Source organism: Halichoerus grypus, chromosome 12, assembly GCF_964656455.1.
Source record: "Halichoerus grypus chromosome 12, mHalGry1.hap1.1, whole genome shotgun sequence".
Taxonomy (NCBI): domain Eukaryota; kingdom Metazoa; phylum Chordata; class Mammalia; order Carnivora; family Phocidae; genus Halichoerus; species Halichoerus grypus.
The window spans coordinates 84,035,585-84,056,302 of record NC_135723.1 but is presented as its reverse complement, the minus strand read 5'-3'; the positions used below and the strand labels follow the sequence as shown (position 1 = coordinate 84,056,302).

Genomic DNA, 20,718 nt, shown 5'->3' with positions numbered 1-20,718 from the left:
TCAGAGTTCTAAAGAGGTGGGAAGAACGTGAAAGATTGACTGGTTTTGTAGACCTCTGTATCTGGCTTTTCGAGTTTGGTTTTATTCAGAACATTTCCGGTCATTTTTCACTTTTTCCATGAAAGCATTCCCAAGTGCCACTCCATTGTACATGTCAAAATCATACCTGTACAGGTAATAACAATATCCACTTGCCGGATGACCTCATTTAATTTCACCAGTCGAAATCCATCCATACTGTAAAAATAAAGCATGATCAATTAACCTGATAATAGGCAATTGGGAGCCTTTTGCTACAGAACCTCAAAAGCTATTACCAAGTTCCTTCAGTACCTACACTGTCACTTCTTGATATAGCTAGATTATTCTTAGCAGTGAAAAATTCAAACCATCTCCTTAGTTCATACAGGACAGAAATAAAGGGTTTTTTTTTTGCATCACTGCAACTTAATTCTTCCTGAAAATAGAGAGCCAGGGGTTACCATGAGATTCCCAAACAGAGTTTCTAGAAAGTGCAATTTAGCCCCTGAATCTTACCCCATTGAAACTACTCTCCCCGAGATCATCAACAATCTTCTGGATACAAAAAAAACCCACAAAAAAACAAAAAACAAAAACAGACTCTTACATCATTTAATTTCCTACATTAAACATTATTTACCTTCTTAAAACTATACTCCTTGGAGCCCATGACACTGTTCTCGCCTGGTTTTCCTCCTACTTTTCTGATTGTTCCTTTTCAATCTTACTCAATCTTTAAATGTTGGTACTCTATAGAGTTCTGCCCTGACTCTCTTCTTTATTCTTTCAGAATTTATCCACATACCCTTCCCTTGGCTGCAAATGACTCTTCTTAGTGGCTGATCTGCACAAATATATCTTTAGGTTAGATCTCTCTGAAGCTGCAGAGCCTTGGATCAAATTGTCTATTGGATAGCTTCTCCCGGATGTCCCATAAGAATCTCAAATTTATTGGGTTTGAAAAAAACCTCATTATCTTCTCTATACTCCTAAAATCTATTTCCTCTTTCATATTTTCTATTTTGATCAATAGTATTACTGTTCACCCAACTGTATGAGCCAGATAAACTAGAATGTCCTAGCCTACTCCCTCTCCCAACTGAAGTTGTCACCAAATCCGGTTGTTTTCCTTAATTCTTTAAAATCTCTTGAATCGGTCCCCTCCTCTCCAGATGTGCTGGTCTTGTGTATGTTCAGGTCTTATTACCTCTTGCCTGGATTCCTACAGTAGCCCCTGGCCCGATCTCATCTCTAGGTTTATGTCTAATTTACTTTGCAGAGTAATTTCCCTACATGCAATTTAGATCATGTCACTTCCTTGCTTAAAATACTTCAGTGAGATTGCCTGTTCTCAGGATAAGACCTAAATATTTATGCAGATATATGATTATATCCACATAATGATTCCTACCTTAGATATTACCATTCCCCCAAATTTATCCTCTCTGCCAGCTACATTAAAGTATTTCCATCTTCTTAAATGTGCCATGCTCTCTCCTTCCTCAGTGACTACCCTCCTTGTGACATGTTCCTTATACCTGGAACTTACTTCCAAACTAGAAATGACTTAACACAAGTTTCAGGACTCAGCCCTATTGACATCTCTTCCTACCCTGTGTCTTTGCTCTTTAGCTGGATATTTCTCCTTTGGCTCCTACAGAAGCATGTACCGTTTACCCCCATCATGGCACTATTCCACTCACAGTGGGACCTTGCCTCATTCATCTTATTCATCCTAAGCACAGAGCACAGTACCATTATACGGTAAGTGATCAGTTCATGTCTATAAGTTAATTTGAATCAGTGTCTCAATCAGTATTAAAACATGTTAATGAACCCTGACTCAGAGAAAGCCAACAGCTCTATTGGGGAAATTTGTGGTTTATGGCTGGGATGTGTGAGGAGTAGAAAGCAGGGAAAAATGGGTATAGCAAAACCTTTATGCCATGCCTTACTCTATCCTGGGTACCTTCCTCTGGTGGGTTAATGGTAAAGAATGGGTGGGTTATGGAGGCTATAGACATCAGAACTCTGCAATAGTTTTCAGGAACAGTGGTATTTCCATCCTACCTAAGGATGGCAAGAGGCAATATTAATAATATCTACCATTTAGTGAGCATTTATTTTGTGACAACAGTTCTATACTTTATAGAATTACATATTTATTATATAATATATAATCATATGTAATACTTATGTAATTCTTTTACTGAACTTTTGCAACTCTTTGAGGTAGTCATCATTAGCCACATTTTATGGATGAGACAGGAACTATTTTTTAACCTTTCATTTTGAAATAATTTCAAACTTAAGAATTACAAAAATAGTACAAACTCCCCTATACCCTTCACTCAGAGACAGCAGATTTTATCTGGATTTGCCTGATGTTTCCTCCTGATGAGATTCAGGTTATACATTTAGGGGGAGAATATCACAGAAGTGTTCTTTTCAGTGCATCACCTCAGAGAGGATCTGATGCCAACTTATTTCTTTTTTGATCATTGTTTTCAAAGGAAGAAGGGTTGGGGTGCCTGGATGGCTCAGCTGGTGGAGCATGCAACTCTTGATCTTGGGGTCGTGAGCTCAAGCCTCATGCTGGGTGTAGAGCTTACTTTAAAAAAAAAAAAAAAGGAGGATTATATATGGAGAAGGTAAGGAGCTACTTGTTCTTTGGCTCAAGTCATCCCCTCTTATTATTTCCACAGGAATTAAAAATTTTAGCTTCTCTGATAGTCTCTGCTTTCTCGGAGCAGAGCTACTTGATCTTTGAAAGAGGGGAGCTTACAGTTAATAGCAGCATCTCTCAGGATCTGGGCCCCTCTAAGATAAAATTTGGCATTAACCAGGCTATTCTTTGGCAGCAGTTACAAGATCCCAATAGATGGTGGCATAGAGGAAAAAGCAAGTCTCCTTTTGCATGCTTACCAGGCTTGAAGAGCACAGATGGGGTCGATCTCAGTTACATACACAATAGAGCCCATAGCTTTTAGAGCAGCACAGCACCCCTTCCCCACCTTAAGAGGGGAGAAAGTACACATAATAAGGAAAGTCAGTGAGAAAACAACATCTCAAAGCTTCTGGTAAACTGTACCCTTTTCCGCCCCCAAAAGGAATTTCACTGAATAGATTCATGCTTGGGGAAAAACAAGAAAAAACAAATAAATGAATGCAGTTCATAAACAAACTCCTAGCCCCTGTTTAGCACATGCATGTACATAAGAACACCCACACTCACGATTTATAATCAAAACACAAGCTAAGAGAACATCACAAACAGTGCACTGGAATAAGTCAGAAAATCAACTTGAGAAAAAATGGCAAAAATGCAAAGGGAAAAAGAAAGATTGTACTTTAACCAGAGGGCCTCTAAAGTTACTTTTTTCCCATCTAGAGTGGTGAGTGAATGTATTCTCACATCCATTAAATAAAAGAATCTGGTATATTTCACCAAAATCACATTTTATACACCCAGTAAGTGAAAGGTTATGCTTTACCTCTCCATAGCCACAGACCACCACCTGCTTTCCACCAAACATCATGTCTGTTGTCCTTTTAAGTCTAGAGGAAGAAAAACCATTAAATCAGAAAAATCTTCTCTTGTTTCTCCTTTAAGATTAGATTGGGTCCCTTTGTTTTTATATTTGTTTGTTTGTTCCATTCTGAAAGAAAGCCTGGTTTCTATGCTACCTAATGACTAGAATGAAAGGTTGAATATATGTACTTTCTTTCTTTTTTTTTTTTTTAAAGATTTTTATTTATTTGTTTAACACAAAGAGAGAGAGCACAAGTAGGCAGAGCAGCAGACAGAGGGAGAGGGAGAAGCAGGCTCTCCGCCGAGCAGGGAGCCCAATGCGGGGCTCAATCCCAGGACCCTGGGATCATGACCTGAGCTGAAGGCAGCCGCCCAACGACTGAGCCACCCAGGCGCCCCTGAATATATGTACTTTCTAACTCTATGCTATCCGATCAATTCCAGCTATAGGAGAGGGTTTTTTTTTTCTTTTTTCCTCTTGTCTTGGGAGTGGTGCAGAAGGGAAGAAGCTGTAGACTGTAAAGTACTCTTAAACAAAAAGCAATATACATTTATTATATAATTTTTGGAAATAAAAGATGGAAGAAAATAAAAACATTTTTTATTTAGAAGACAAAGCTCTAGCTTAGTGGAAACATTATTCTAGCTTACTGAATGAGACAGAAACATAGAAGATAACCCTGATAAATGAGTGCTACATTTAGCAGCGTCAAAAGGGCCAACAGGTCCCTCATTAATTCCATGCAGAGGGTAATGGGCAGCTAGAGGGAGAAGAGCTCAGAAATGCACCAATACTGACTGCATGAGAGAGTGAGCTTTCTGGGGCTGATTCTTTCTCAGACATGCTCTACTTTTTTGTCTCTGATTCTCTATGAAGCTAGAATAAATGTCCTTATTGTTTTTAGAGTCTCTTGGAAGAACTTGTAGGAGTAGGTTCTGGTTTCTCTTTGGTTTCGGCCAGTGTCCCTTCTCTAGGAATCCCTTACAAGGCAGAAGAAAGTTTTCAACTAAAACTAGCCTATTCTGAGATAGACAGTTCCTACAAATATTGGCGACTCTTTTTTTTTTTTTTTAAGATTTTATTTATTTATTTAGTCGGGAGAGAGACAGAGTGTGTGTGAGAGAGATAGATCCTGAGCAGGGGGCAGAGGGAGAGGGAGAAGTAGACTCCCCACTGAGCAGGAGCCCGATGTGGGGACTCGATCCCAAGACCCTGGGATCCTGACCTGAGCCGAAGGCAGACACTTAACCACCTGAGCCACCCAGGCACCCACGTGACTCTTTCTATTCACTTATCTGTTTACCTCTGTTTCTATTCACTTACCTGTTGAAAACAGTCTATAAAGGAGGAATCTTGTCTTTTTAATGATTTGACAACTCCTAAATGGGAACTAGTACAACTCCATGAGCCCCAGTGAAACTCAATAAATATCAAATCTCATTCAGCCATTAAAAAGAATGGAATCTTGCCATTTCAACGACATGGATGGAGCTGAAGAGCATAATGCTAAATGAAATAAGCCAGTCGGGAAAAAACAAATACCATATGATCTCACTCATATGTGGAATTTAAGAAACAAAACAAATGAGCACAGGAAAAAAAGAGAGAGAGAGGGAGGGAGGGAGAGAGAGAGATGTCTAGAAACAGACTTTCTTTCTTTTCTAAAGAAACAGACTTGTAACTACAGAGAACAAATTGATAAGTTACCAGAGGGAAGGTGGGTGGGAAGATGGGTGAAATAAGTGATAAGAATTAAGGAATGCACTTATGATGAACACCAAGTGATGTATGGAACTGCTGAATCACTATACTGTCCACCTGAAACTAATGTAACAGTGTATGTTAACATAAATAAATACATAAATACATAAATTTTTAAAAATATATCAATTAAGTGCAGAGGCATTTCTTGTTGAGTGAAGAGAGTAAGTCTGGCTGGGCTATTATCATACTCAAAAGTCATGGTTTAGGAGAATGGTCCTGGAATGGTTATCACAGCAAAGAAAATCAATAAATTTTATTTATGAGCTTCCTTTGCTTTACTCTTGAGCTTTTCTGCCTCTCTTCCCCAAGAGATATCAGGTGCAAAGCTATTCATCAAAGCTATTCACGTAAGCTATAACACTTTTATGTAGCCAAAACAAGACACAGTCTATAAACAGACTGATGGATTGAGAATTCATTTAAATGTCCAATCTATCTGATAATACTATTGACTCTATAGAAATAATAATTACCAACAAACTGAATTTGCATTGAATACTTGCCGCCCTCCAAAAAGATTTTAAAGCAAAAAGCTTTTAAAGCAAAAAGCTTCCCCTAAGATAGAATTCAATCCAGAACTTAGTGTTCAGGGTTCTAGAAAGAAGGGCAAGGGAACTAATGTTGAACACCAGGTTCTTACCTTATCTCATTTAATCCTCCCAATAACTCTATGATGTAGGTCTTATTGTCCCCATTTTAGAGATGAGGGAATAGGCACAGAGAGGTTAAATAACTATTCCAAGACCTAAGTGATAGAGCCAACAATCAAACCAAGCCAGCCCTTCTGGCTCTAACACCTGTGGTGCTGTAAACTGCCTACGGTCCAGACTGGTTAGTAGTGGCCCACAGGCCCTTTTGTAGCTTTTCCATTAACCTAAACATGATGGAAACCATTTGGCTTGGCAATATTCTAAACCAACTTAATGGTTTGACATAGGGAATTACTGAGACTTCTGAACAAGGATGAAGGAATATCTGGACGCAAGTGTAGAAACAGAAACTGGGCATTAGAAGAACACAGCATTTGGTATATACCTAAGTAGATTTTGTCAGACTTGTAGTCATTACAGATTTAAAAAACTAGAAATGCCTCTGGGATTGGCTCTTTGCTCACCAGAACTTTCCAGATGGCCAGAGAATTATATGCTGGTTGGAATTTAAAAACTGGTAACATGACCTAGAATAGGAACACCAGGAACCTTTTCCCAAATCAACAAAGATTCTTAGCTGTTTGTGACTTTAGTTACTGACTTGCAGGCCTGATAGGGTCACAAAGTAAAAACTTTGCCACCAATAGACAGAGGCTAGTCTGATTTTTTTTTTTTTAAAGTAAAATAGATGTGCTTGTCATAGTATCCGGATAGCAACAGTAGATCTGGGTTATAATATATTTAGTATGATGGTAGTGATAGATCAAGAGGTGCTACATGAATCATTTCCGGAAATAACCAAAGCCAAAAAATTCAGAACCTCAATTCAACAACTCAAGTTCATTCCAAAGATAATAAAACATTACCCATCTAGAATTGATTCACGGCAACAGTAGAGGTTGTCAAATTTCTGTTTGGTGACCGAGTCATTAACGTTCATGGCTGGAACACACAGCTTCCCAGCCTTGGATAGCTGGTACAGCCTGAGGATGAGGGAAATCAAGAAGAACACAAAACAATGAGATACTGCAATCTACTGTCAGTTTCATAACAAATTACAGAAATATGTTCATCGGGTAGACATGAGAGCATGAGACACACTAATTTCATCCCATTAGGTATATATAGAGAAATAAAGGCTACCTTTCTGAAGTCTGTATCCAGTTTAGAAATGAAAATCTTAGTTACAAGGCATGTGGGGAAAATCTTTGACCCACCTCTAAATTTTAAGGATTAAAATGTAAAATTTTATTTTTTTACTGTTTTTTAAAAAAAGATTTTATTTATTTGACAGAGAGATAGAGAGAGCACAAGTAAGCAGAACGGCAGGCAGAGGGAGAGGGAGAAGCAGGCTCCCCGCTGAGCAGGGAGCCCGATGCAGGACTCGATCCCAGGACCCTGGGATCATGACCTGAGCCGAAGGCAGACACTTAACCAACTGAGCCACCCAGGCGCCCTAAAATGTAAAATTTTAAATTGTTTATTGATTTTATTCCCCTTTTAAATTATATAAAGAGTAACTTTAAGTACTATTTTAATCCCACTACTCTAATGCAACAATTTTAACTTTCAAATAGCCTTAATTTTATAATCTCAATACATATACATCCTATAAATATGTATATCTACATACAGGAGTTTCATTTTAAGTTGAATTAACTAAAAAATTAGAACGAGGTGTTTTATTCAAAATTCATCCCTTTCTAAGAGTCTGAAGGTATGGTATATTCAGAAAGATCACAATATATTGAAGCAGTGATGGTGGCTTATTCAGAATTTACTTCCCTAAAACTTCCATTTCATACTTCCAGTTCTTGATGAGTGAATAATAGTAAACAGAAATTATTTCAATTTTACCAAGGGAATTACTGCTCATTTGAGAAACAGAACCCTAAATCCTTGTTCTCTAAGTAAAAATGTAAGCTCTATGAGGACCCAAGTTTTTGTCTGTTTTGCCCACTGCTAGATCCCTAGCACAGATCCTAGAAGTTCCTGGCTCATTGTAGAAGTTAAATAAATATCTATGGAATGAACGAATTCATCTAAAAAGGACAAGCAGTCATTTCATTACAACAACTAGAAAACACGAGGACCACACTTGTTCCCTTACCTGTCCCCCACTCCCAATTTTAGGTTTGTTATTTGCATTGTTTTTAAAAAAAAAAAAAAAAAGTGTGAAGACTCAGATCTCATCACCTCATAGCATGTTCCCATTTTTAACATAATGTATTCTATAGGTATGTGATTATCAGCATATATATCTAGGCTGCATAAAACCAGGTATGCCCATGTCAAATCTTACCTATGGACTCCAGTAACACTCTCCTCTACTATGCCCTTGATTTTCTTGAACATATTAGGATACTTCTTATAAATCCAGTGAGTAAGATCCCCTCCATCATCCAATATCTGCAATAATAAGCATCAATAATACCATTTATTTTACTGAAGGCTCAGGGCTTCCAGGTTGCTCTGGGTCTTTTATTCCAATTTCTAACTGCCAATTTATAGATATTTCAAATTTCCCATAGTTATGCAAAGTTACTTACAGCCAATATAATGGCCAGTCATTACACTGAAGTAAAAGACAATGAGGGGTGAAAAGCCAAATTGTAATTCTTGCAGCCAAATGACCTTCCCACATAACACATCTACTATATCAAAACACACAGCAACAAAATGAGGATTTTCTTCTGAACTAATAGCTTAAGTGGTTATCTAGACAACTAGTTCTTGAATGCACTGTAGATATTCAGAAAGCCTGACCTCGATATTAGCATATTTCTACCAGTTATATTCAGGACTTCAAATATATTCAGTCAAGACTTCGTTTAAATAAAGCAAGATAATTAGTCTCCCTCCCAGAACAATGGGTTATAAAACTGTATTTGTTAATCCTTCACTTCTCCCAAAGCACAGGCACTCTCCTACCCAAAATATCAGGCAGCACTGAAGGGTTTTGCCTAGCGAAACCTCACACTCTCTATAAACCAAATTAAAAATAACTAGGGAACTGTGTAGCATGTAGGTGTGCAAGCATGCCTCTGAACAGCTCATCACTATTTCAGGTTGGGATTAAAGATAAACACAATGCTGTGCCCACTGGAGCTTTCATCAGCGGAGGAAAGTTTCTGAATTATAAATAAGCTAAAGAAAGACCAGCTTAGAATGCTCTTGGGCACTAGGCGGGGTGGCATTTCAGTCCTTCACCTAGCTGTCAGAAATGCTTAGCAGGACTTTCCACATTATTGTACCTAGGAAGTCCCCACAGAACTGAGTTGTTCCCTACTGGCGTGCACCCATTTTGCCGTCTCATAAAGTATCAACTCTACTACCAGTGCCCAAAATGCCATCCTGTGACCCCTGGGTACACAAAATCCCCCACCTCATGTCTACCACCTAATCTCTTTTTTTTGCTTCTACTCATGCTCTTGATCTCTTTTCTCTGACTCAACTGAAGTTTATTTGAGAGCAGGGATCCAAGGCAAGACTTTCATTAAAACACATTTGCTCCATTCTATAGGTTAATGCTCCATTTTCTCCCAGTAGAAACCCTTAGAACAGATGCCCTAAGAAATGAAGAGGCTTCTCAGAGTTTCTCTCTCCCTTTCTACATGTATGGAATCCCTCATAGAGTTCTTCCTTGCAGCCTCTGATCCCTAGCCACACAAAAAAATCAGATATGAAAAAGCCTGAGCAATTGGAAACTCTGATCTTAAGTCCCTATTCTTGTCTGCTTTTCTCTTTTAGCAGAGGTATCTAATACAGGCAGGTAGTTGCTATCCCTAATATTTATTTAATGAATGTAACCCATAATTCTCACCACCATGTTATTCTATTACAGAAATTCTTGCCACCAGGGAATCTACCTGAGGTTGGAAAGCAAATAAAAGTACTAGATTTTGACAGGATCCCAAGAGGAATGAGCTCTCTTTTCTGGGTGACAATGGTTTTTATCCTTGTCTTATTTTCTTCATCAGCTTTCCCAGCAGTTTGTGCTGGCCCCATAGTCTGTAAATGCTCGCTGGTTGCAATCCCATGTCCTCCCCATGTTCTCGACTCTAAAATTAATGTTTTATTCCCGGTAGAAACCCCCTGGCATATCTCCTTTAGGTCTGTCAGTCATACTTCTTCCAGTCACCGTTAAACTCTGTGGGAATGAGCTGACTCATCTCACAGCTGACTCCTCCCTCCCTTTCAGGGTATTAACCCAGCTTCCTCAAACCAGCACATGGTACAATGTAACCTGCATCAGAGAATCCAGAAAAGAGGCTGTTTCTCTCTTTGTGTACCAAATGAGGCCTACTCTGCAATTTTTAGCAGCAAGCAATAGTTGGACTAGAGCTTCAAGGATTCTTTTTTCAGTTGATTCCTAATTTCTCCTCTCCTTCATATGCAAAATATTTGTGAAATAGAAGTGCTTCACACTTTGTGCAGCTTTTTGCTTCTCTGCGAATCTAATGTGCTATCTGCCTTCAAGAACTTGATCTTTTAAAAAATGAAACAAAAATAAAATGAAGCAAAATAAAAAACCCAAAACTTTTTGCCTAGGCATCTTTCTTAAAGTGGAGAATAAAGAGAAGAAATTTGAACTTGGAATCTCCTCAGGTTTACTATAAATTTAGCATGTGATTCTAGAGAAAAGCTAAGTACCACAGAAGCTGTGTGTGTATGTGTGTTTGTGTGTGCATTTTCATTACTGTTACTGGAGGGGGGAAGTGGGTAGGGGATGGTAACTCATTAACCTTGCTTTTGAACCAGCCACGTGTGAACCCTGAGCAGTATTTTAACACTGCTGATGAATATAAATGTTTCTTAAGATCAGCACCAATTAATTTTAGTACTTTGAGGCTAAGTTCAATATTCTTAGGGTACCCTAAACATAAGCAACCAGTTCTGCTGGAAGCCCAGATACATCAGATAGAAAAGGAAGCATTTTCCTTCCTTCCTGTTGGGACACCCTCTCCCAGGCCCTAGCCCCCGACTCTGTCCCCGCCAGACTCCTCCAGAATTGTGCTAGCAGAAATCTAACCTACCATGTTTGGCTGCCAGCCCTCCACATTCACACATCTGTCAATGCACCACCAAAAGTCATCTTCTGATTCTCCTTTCCAGGCAAAAACAGGGAATCCTGAGGAAAGGGAACAAAGAGAAACCATTAAAGCCTGAAAGAAGGGCTGCCCCTAAATTTTCACAAGATACTGGTTTGCCCCAATTCCAATTCTCTCTACTCCTTGGATTGGCTTTCTTCACTGATTAACACTGTCTTCAGCCCCTTCGTCCACTTCTTTATCTTTGTTGGTCATTTTGCTCTTGATATATCAAAAAGGACAAACAAAAGGGACAAGAGTATGATGGGTGCTACAAATAGGACTAAAGGGAAAAAAAGAAGACATCAGAAATGAGCACTTCTTGATCCAGTCAAACTGGAAGTCTCACCATTTCCCAACTACACTTTGATCTTTCTTGCATCTATATTTTGGTCATCCCACCTTCTTCATCAGGAGAACTCTCACACTCTTCTCCATCAGTTAAAATGTTGTCATAGGCCAGTTAAGTTTTATGTTCCTAACGAAGCCTGATTAACTGCAAGTGATCTCTCATGGAATCTGAACTTTAATAAGCTGCTTGCTTGTGCATTATATGTAGATTCATGACCTGTTGTGGCATTTATCATATATGCCCTTGTATTATCATTATTTATATATGTGTCTTTTCTTCTCGATCACAATATAAGATTCTTAGGGCAAAGATATGGTCTCATTTGTTCTTATATCTCTTAAAGTGGGCCACTAAACATTTGTTGGAAAAAAAAAGAATGTATATGTACAATTCACTGGGCTATATATTTAATATTTGTGCTCTTTTAGATACGTATTTTATACATTAATAAAAATTTTGTAATGAATATAAATGAAAAGCAAATGAAATACTACAGTGCTAGCAAAGGAGAGACACACATGCACCACAGAGCTTTCCCAGCATTTCTTAAGCGCTCTGAAGCAATAAGCATTTGGTACCCTGCTCTGTACTGTGCTGCCATAGAGGGAAGGCAAGAAACTAGCAAAGTCCAAATTTCTCTCTTTCTTTTGTCCTTCCTGTGTCAGTAGCCGTTGTGATCAAGTATTAATCTGCCAGGTAAAGTCCTTTTTACTGCTGAAGCAGAAACACCAAACATTAAATCAGGACAAACTGCTGAAAAAATCCAGCAGGACCACAAAACTATGCCTGAAGCACTTTCTTTTCTAATCCATATTACCTTAGACAACGAGCAGTGTTCACTGGTGCTCTAATATTAGCAAGTCAAGGCAAAGCATTAACTAATAAGGGAATATTACACATAAGAAGATATTTGCCAACTGTAAAACAGAGCTACCTACATCATATTTAACAAGAGAAGCACAGAGGAGAGCTAACACACAAGAATAGGGATCCATTCCCCCAAGACAGCTCCTTTAATGTCAATCTTTCTTAAAGATTTATATTGAATCCCTGGAACATTTTGGAGACTTACTTTAGCCAAAGACACAGAAGACAAGCCAAAGACCTTACCACTTTCTGCTAGGGCAGCAGCCACTTCATTGAGAGTGGAATAGATGTTGCAGGCTGCCCATCGGCACTGTGCCCCCAGCGCACCCAGAGTTTCCATAAGCACCTGCAATTAAAGAGAAAAGCAGGAGATGAACAAGGCTAGCCAAACAATCGGTCGAGAATCAAGTTTATATATTTGACAACAAGAAAGTATATCGGGGGAACGCCTGGGTGGCTCAGTCAGTTAAGCGTCTGCCTTCGGCTCAGGCCATGATCCCAAGGTCCTGGGATCCAGTCCCGCATCAGGCTCCCCGCTCAGCAGGGAGTCTGCTTCTCCCTCTGCCTGCCGCTCCCTCTGCTTGTGTGCTCTCTCTCTCTCCCCCTGACAAATAAATAAATAAAATTAAAAAAAAAAAAAAGAAAGAAAGTATATCAGGAATAACTGAGGCTAGTGACTTTCAAATGGTGCTCTACAGAAATTCTTCAGTATTTTGAATAGAGGGCAATGGTAGGGGTAGGCATGGGGGAAGGCTCCAGCTGAGCTCTGTTTTTTCTACCTATTTTATATATTTGGGCTTCCTTATAAGACTTAATTAAGCCAAGGATTTTAGCCCCAAAACATTTTTTAAAAACCCCCAATTTACAGTTTTGCTTCTTTTGAAGATGTAGAAAGCTGCAAGAGAAGTTCCTACCCTAACAACAAAAGCCAGGTAATCTACAAAGTCATAACTTTTCTTGAGCCTATAAAAGAGCTGCGGTTGTAAAGCAACCAAGTGAACTGAACTCCAAAGTGACAAATCCCTTTAAGGAACGAGGGAACACGGTTTCACCTCTGACAGAGCATGGGAGGAAGATGTGGGTGCCACACATGAGGATAAGAAAAAATGAGCTAGAATTTCAATGAACTAGTAAAGGCTGAGTATTGGAAAGTATGTCAGTTTGGAATTTCTGACAGCCCTAGGCACAAGGAGATTTCAGACTCACATGCAAGCTCTTTTCCAGGGGCTTCTACTTAGTGCTCACAAGAAAGACTGGGGGCAAGGACCTGATCAGCTGTGCTCCAAGACAGGCATGAAACCTGGGCACTCTGCCACACTCTTCTCTCATAGGAAGCAAAAGCCTTAAGCTGTAGGAAGAGGAGCAGAAATTATGCCTGCCACCAGGGACCAAGCAAAGATCCACTGCTTCTGGGGAAGAGTGGAAGCAAAAACTCCCTGCTCCTTGGAGAGAAGCAGGAAACCCCCCTGGGCCCAGGACCCTGCACTGATAGAAAGTATAGGCACACATCAGAGATACTGCAGGTTCGGTTCCAGACCACGACAATAAAGTGAGTATCACAATAAAGCAAGTCAAATGAATGTTTTGGTTTCCTAGTACATATAAAAGTTATGTTTCCACTATACTGTAGTCTATTAAGTATGCCATAGCACAATGTCTAAAAAAAACAATGTACATGCTTTAATTTAAAAAATACTTTGTTGCTAAAAAATGCTGTCACCTGAGCTTTCAGCAGGTCATAATCACTGATCTACAGATCACCATAACAAATAATAATGAAAAAGTTTGAAATATTTGTGAGAATTACCAAAATGTGACAGAGACATGAAGCGAGCAAATGCTGTTAGAAAAATGGTGCTGATTGACTTGCTTGATGCTTGGTTACCACAAACCTTCCTTTTGTAAAAAAAAAAAAAAAATGCAATTATCTGTGAAGTTCAATAAAATAAAGTATGACTGATAAAGATCTGTTACCTCTCCAGGAGAGGCAGGAAAATATCTCCTGCACAAGACCTATCACAGACACAAGGCAAATTTGGCTGGTACAGCAAGAAGAAGCAAGAACAATGAAGAAGCCCTATCCTCAGAGAGACCTACCTAAGACTGAGGCTGGACCAGGAGGGCCAAGAACCCTACTTGCCCTCACCATGAGCCTAGCTCTAGGAAACAAAGAGCAGCAGCCTAGTGCAGCAGGTGGGGCATGCATTTGAAGAGCGAGATGACACTCTCTTCCCCCCACCCCCGTGGCAAGCATGTGTAGAAGCAACTGAAAGCTGAGAGTGAAGCCAGACACTGAGGAGAGCCTTCTGGTAACCTCAAATCACAATGTAACAGCTGCCCGCAACTGGAGGGATTTGAAGCCTATGGTGCAGGACAACAGAATTGAAATCCAGCCCAATTTATGACAATAATGGAAACTAACAAATTACCATTCATAATAAAATTTCAAGACACACAAAAAAGTGGAATAAACCACCCCCTCCCCACACCGTTGTCAAGAAATAAAGTATTCAAGAGAACAAGACTGTAAGTCAAACTAGATGCTTGATTAGACAGGAACTTTAAATTAGTTACAATTAATAGGTTTACATTAGGGGTCTAGTGAAAAGATGGACAACATCCATGAACAAATAGATAATTTCAGCAGAAAGATGGAAACAATAAAAATAAGTCAAATAGAAATGTCAGAAAAATTTTTCAAAAGTATTAGAGATTATGAATTCTTTCATCAGATTCATCACCAGACTGGGCATATCTGAGGATAGAATCAGTGAACTTGAAGATAGATCAATAAAAATTACCAAATTGAAATACAGAAAGAAAAAAGAGTGAGAATCAAAATCAGAACAGAGCATCCAAGATCTATGGGACATTATCAAATCTAACATACATGTAATTAGAGTCCTTGAAGGATGAGGAGAGAAGAAGGCATAAGAAATATATGAAGAGTTAGCAGGCAATTATTTTCCAAAATAAGAAATTAAAGAGAACCCAGGAACAATGATAGTCCAATAGCAAAGAACACAGCAGTGTCCAGATCCATTAAAAGGAACCAGGCTCCTTGGAGAAATGGCTGATTCCAGGTTAGAGCAGAGAATGTACAAGATAAGCTTAGATAATCATATACCAGAAGCAAGGAAGTGCTCAAAGAATGAAAAGGATATGTCAAAAGCAAGATGGAAGGGGGTCCCTCAGGACAAGTTTGGAATAATTTGAGCATCATGATAAATAGTGATAGTAATGGATTATAATCCATTAAATAAAATAGGAAACAATGATTCATACAAATAAAAGTAAGTAAATAAATGAATAAATTTGAAAGCTTGATGAAGAATAGGATATTTACATAGTTTCATATTACTACCTCATGAAATACTTTTTAATTACAAAGCGGGAAAATAACTTCTACAGTGAAAAAGTCTAGCAGACACTACCTCAAGCAAAGGATCAAAATGAACATCATTTTGACAAATGATAAATCAAATCTAAATCAACATGCCACCTGATAAGATTCAATGAAAAAAATGCAGCATCATTTCTTACTAAAAACGCATGGCCTGAATTTAATAATGAGGAAGCATCAGGAAAAGTGGAATTGAGCACATTCTACAGAATAATTCATTTATAATTTTCAAAAGTGTCAAGGTCATGAAAGTCAAAGGAAGACTGATGAACTGTTCCAGACTAAAGGAGACTAAAAGGGGATGACAATTAATGAGATACATGAAGTCTGAGGATTAGATGGTAATATAAGTCAATGTTAATTTCCTGATTTTGAACAGCTGTACTGGTTGAATGAGTGAATCTTCTTGTTTGTAGAAAATATGCACTGGGGCACCTGGGTGGCTCAGTCCTTAAGCGTCTGCCTTCGGCTCAGGTCATGATCCCAGGGTCCTGGGATCGAGCCCCGCATCAGGCTCCCTGCTCACGGGAAGCCTGCTTCTCCCTCTCCCACTCCCCCTGCTTGTGTTCCCTCTCTCACTGTCTCTCTCTCTGTCAAATAAATAAATAAAATCTTAAAAAAAAAGAAAAAAGAAAATATGCACTGAAGTATTTGTGGGTGAAGGAGCATCAAGTTGGCAACTTACTCTCAAATGGCTAAGAAAAAAGTGATCGGTACAATACTTGCAACTTATCTATAAATCTGTGTTTATTTCAAATTTTAAAAATATTATTTTTTTAATTTTAATTTTTTTTTAAAGATTTTATTTACTTGAGAGAGAGAGAGAGTATGGGGGAATGGGGGAGAGAGAAGGAGGCTCCCTACTGAGCAGGGAGCCCAACTGGGGCTCAATCCCAGGACCCTGGGATCATGACCTAAGCCGAAGGCAGACACTTAACAACTGAGCCACCCAGGTGCCCCTAAAAATTATTTAAAAAAATTTATTCCACCGATTTGATCCTTACTTTTTTTTTTTTAAGAGTTTTATTTATTTGGCAGAGAGCAGGAAAGAGAGTGAGAAAAAGCACAAGCAGGGGGAGCAGCAGAGGAAGAGAGAGAAGGAGACTCCCTGCTGAGCAGGGAGCCCAACATGGGGCTCGATTCCAGAACCCTGGGGATCATGACTTGAGCCAAAGGCAGACGCTTAACCGACTGAGCCACCCAGGTGCCCCCAGAACCTGACTTACTTTTTTTTTTTTTTTAAAGATTTTATTTATTTATTTGACAGAGACACAGCGAGAGAGGGAACACAAGCAGGGGGAGTGGGAGAGGGAGAAGCAGACTTCCCGCGGAGCAGGGAGCCCAATGTGGGGCTCGATCCCAGGACCCTGGGATCATGACCTGAGCTGAAGGCAGACGCTTAATGACTGAGCCACCCAGATGCCCAGTAGTTAACTCTGAGTACTGGTACTTTTCATGTTGTAAAACTTCTATTTTCTAATATTTCTATGCTAAATAAAAATTCTAATTATGTTCTAATAAAAAAAAAAACTTGCAAACAACTCCACTAATTTAGGCTAACCCCCTAAAGTAATTTGTCTAAGGCCACGTAGTAAGTTAATAGCAGAACTACTCATATGTCTTAATTTCCAGTCTATACTACCTTTCAATACTTGATCCCATTTTTTTCCCTCTCATTTTATTTTTCACCTTAAAGAATTTCTGAATTCCTATAGCTAGGATTCTTGAATTTGTCAAACAAAAGAGGGATACTGAGACTTACCTACAGAGCAATATAAATTAACTAGAAGAGAAAAGTGATTGGGGCCAAGAATATAACAACTGTTCAAAGATTTCTAAGTCAAGACTGCTGGCTGTTAGGGCTCAAGCAGGAGTGAAGGCAGGCAGGTAGGAGTGGAAGGAGGACAGAGCTTAGAAGCTGGTTTAACCTGACTTTCAATCATCACTGTTTAGAGAGAGTAACAAAGGAATCTGGTTATTAGAAGGAACTATGGAAACACGCCTAAAAAATATAAATAGATCCAAGTCAATTAGAAACATGGATGGGAAACCATTAACTATGATAGCTAGTTCTGGAACATGGGATTATAGGAGACTGCCTTTTATGCTAATGATTGTGGTAATGATTGAGTATTATAAAATGAATATGAACCACTTTTGTAATCAGAAAAAGAAAATCGAGATTAAAAACAAAGAAAATTCCTTTGTAATTATTTTTTTAAAGGAAAAAGAAAAAACGTGGGGGAGGAAACAACGAAATAATATTAAAATTGGTAAACTAATTTTGATTACTCCATTCAAGAGAAAATAAAAGGGAACTTGAAAGGTGGTAATGTTTGGTGAGCCAGGGGGTAAAAAAGAAACTAGATATAATTTAGCAACATGAGACAGTACAGAAGCACTTACTATTTTAAGCCACCACACTTAAGTCTCATGTCCCTGACTGGGGAAGCCCAAAAAAGATTCCAAGAGAGTTTCTGCCTCGATTCATTAGTCTGTAGCTCCAAAAAGAGACAGCTTTTCAATTTATTATATTAATTTTGGGCAGTCGAGGTATTTTTCTCCCTTAGAGAACACGTAATCCGGAAGTCTCATGGTAAAGATGTTAACAGTAGCTGTCTGGGTCTTAAGGACTCTCTGCTCTACTTAATCAGGAATGTGGCCATATAAATAAGTGTTATGCTCCAGGAGATAATCTTCTGAAAGTTGATCTAACCATACAGATGACCTGAGTCTTATAAATCACGCAAAAGATTTCAGACCAATTCTCAATACATCAATTTCCTGTAGTGGTCTCATAATGGTTGTCAATTCAATATCTCTTACATCTTTGATGATGGCTCTGAGTCAGTGGTTCTCAACAGAGGAGCTCTGGAAAACTGCAGGGGCATTTTTGGTTGTCACAGCAATTGGGAGGGGAATGCTCTTGGCATTTAGTGATCAGGACCAAAGGTTTTGACATTTTGAAAGTATAGGACAGTCTCTTACAACAAAAGCCACGCCACATTTAGTACAGTTTTCAAATGTTCCAATGAAAGTTCACACGTGTGAGAAACTTATTTATAATGATCTAAGTTTAGAATCTTATTCTACTTTACACGTTAACAAAAAATATTTTTGTAGTTTTAATACAAAGTAATAATAACTTTTCCAGGAATGCAACATGTGTAAATTAATAGAAAACACATACTCTTTGTTGTTTAGAAATTTAAAAAGTTGTTTATAGTTTATTGTAATATGATTCAGAAAATCATATAATTTGGCAATGTACTCTGATGCTCTAGAACCAGTAACACATTTCTTTTTTTTTTAAAGATTTTATTTATTTATTTATTTATTTGAGAGAGAGAGAATGAGAGAGAGCAAGCACATGAGAGGGGGGAGGGTCAGAGGGAGAAGCAGACTCCCTGCCGAGCAGGGAGCCCGATGTGGGACTCGATCCTGGGACTCCAGGATCATGACCTGAGCCGAAGGCAGTCGCTTAACCAACTGAGCCACCCAGGCGCCCCGGCCAGTAACACATTTCTATCTACATTTGTGGCATTCTCATTCAACTAATGTTATGAGGAAGTACAAATACCTGAGTATTTCACTATGCTTGTGCCCAAGCATTTACATATTGAAACACACATTATTTCATTATAAATTTCTTTTATTCTTCCTTCATATTTCAGTTAAGATTTTATATTAATTAAAAAAAATATGTACCGAGGTATGTTATATTTGAATTTCATTCTAAGATAATACGGGGCGTTGAAAAAATATTTTTTATGAAAAGGAGACACTGAATCTGATAGGGGTGAGAATCGCTATTCTAAATCAATCATGGTAACACCAGTCCTCTCACCAGGACTGGTGGGCCATGGGCATGTGACCCAGTTCAACAACACATGATGGAATATCCTGGAGGACTTCTGGGAAAGGTTTTCTTGTTCTTGGGGGAGAGGAAGAAATGATCCTTACTTTCCACATCAATTTGTGATGGCTCAAAGAGCTGTAATCATCTTGCTATGAACCTGAGGATGAAGTAAGCAAGTGACAAGGCAGCTCCAAGAAAAATCACAGACAGATGAAATTAGAGCCCTGGGATCCCGCATCTGAAGTCCACCTTACCTCTGGACTCCTAGCTATGTAATATAATAAATTCCTTTATGTATGAGCCAGGTTGGATCAGGTTTTCTCTCACTTGCAGCTGAAAGCAGCCGAAGAGAGCTGCCTTATAGAAATGACACTGGAAGGGAAGATAAGGGGAAAGCAGTGCAGCACAGAGAAAGCATAAACTTGGGACTCAGATATATTGAAGTTCAAATCTGGATTCTATGATTTTACTAGCTATATAACCTTGAACAAACTACTTAAACACTCGGAGCCTCAGCTTCCTCATCTGTAAAATAGAAACAGGAATACCTGCTTTACCTGGCCATTAGGAGGATTAATGAACTAACACTTGCTCTTAACCTGCTGCTTAGCAGGTAGCAAGCACTCAATAGCGGGTGGCTATTATCAACTATTATTATGTGGAGAAGGAAAAAGGACTCACAGCAGTCTGAGCAGTGATGTGTGTGCAACCCACAATTTTGGCTCCAGCCAAAGGTTTTTCTCCTTGAGCTCTCTTCCTCAAAGCCATCAGTGCAGGCATTTCTGAAAAGGCACAATACATACACAGCACTATTAGAGAGGAGGGAATGAGCGAGAAAGAATAAACAGAAGAACTTATTCTCTTGAGAAAAGACTCTTCCCCTGATCAGGTTCTGTTAGATTGGGCTTCTCAAGGGATCAAGACATTGAACCTGATTTTTCATTCTAAGAGACTTTCAGAGGCAAATGTTCCAGAGTTCGGATGCCCTGTATCCCAGTCCTCCTTATCCACTCTCTTTCCCTTTTCCTGGTATAGGAGTTCCTTCTAGACCCACCAGAGTTCACTCCCTCCCTACAGTGTGTCCTAAGTTCAGATTTCTTTTGTAATAAGTATTCTGTAAAACCACACTTAAATTTCACCAGCTACTAGACCCCAGGACATAAAAAGGGATTAACATGG

At 38.9% G+C, this 20,718-nt stretch overlaps 1 protein-coding gene across 10 annotated transcripts in view; it reads right to left on the bottom strand.

Moving 5' to 3' along the window:
- AHCYL2 (adenosylhomocysteinase like 2) overlaps window positions 1-20,718 on the bottom strand; it is a 162,478-nt gene that overhangs the window by 15,210 nt on the left and 126,550 nt on the right. For all 10 annotated transcript variants that reach the window (XM_036089312.2, XM_036089313.2, XM_036089315.2 and 7 more), the window contains 8 exons: window positions 20,221-20,321; window positions 12,521-12,623; window positions 11,005-11,099; window positions 8,271-8,377; window positions 6,835-6,951; window positions 3,516-3,579; window positions 2,947-3,035; window positions 167-237 (listed from right to left, as the gene is read on the bottom strand). In XM_036089312.2, coding sequence (XP_035945205.1) covers window positions 167-237; window positions 2,947-3,035; window positions 3,516-3,579; window positions 6,835-6,951; window positions 8,271-8,377; window positions 11,005-11,099; window positions 12,521-12,623; window positions 20,221-20,321 — 747 coding nt within the window. The remainder of the gene's footprint in view (window positions 1-166; window positions 238-2,946; window positions 3,036-3,515; window positions 3,580-6,834; window positions 6,952-8,270; window positions 8,378-11,004; window positions 11,100-12,520; window positions 12,624-20,220; window positions 20,322-20,718) is intronic.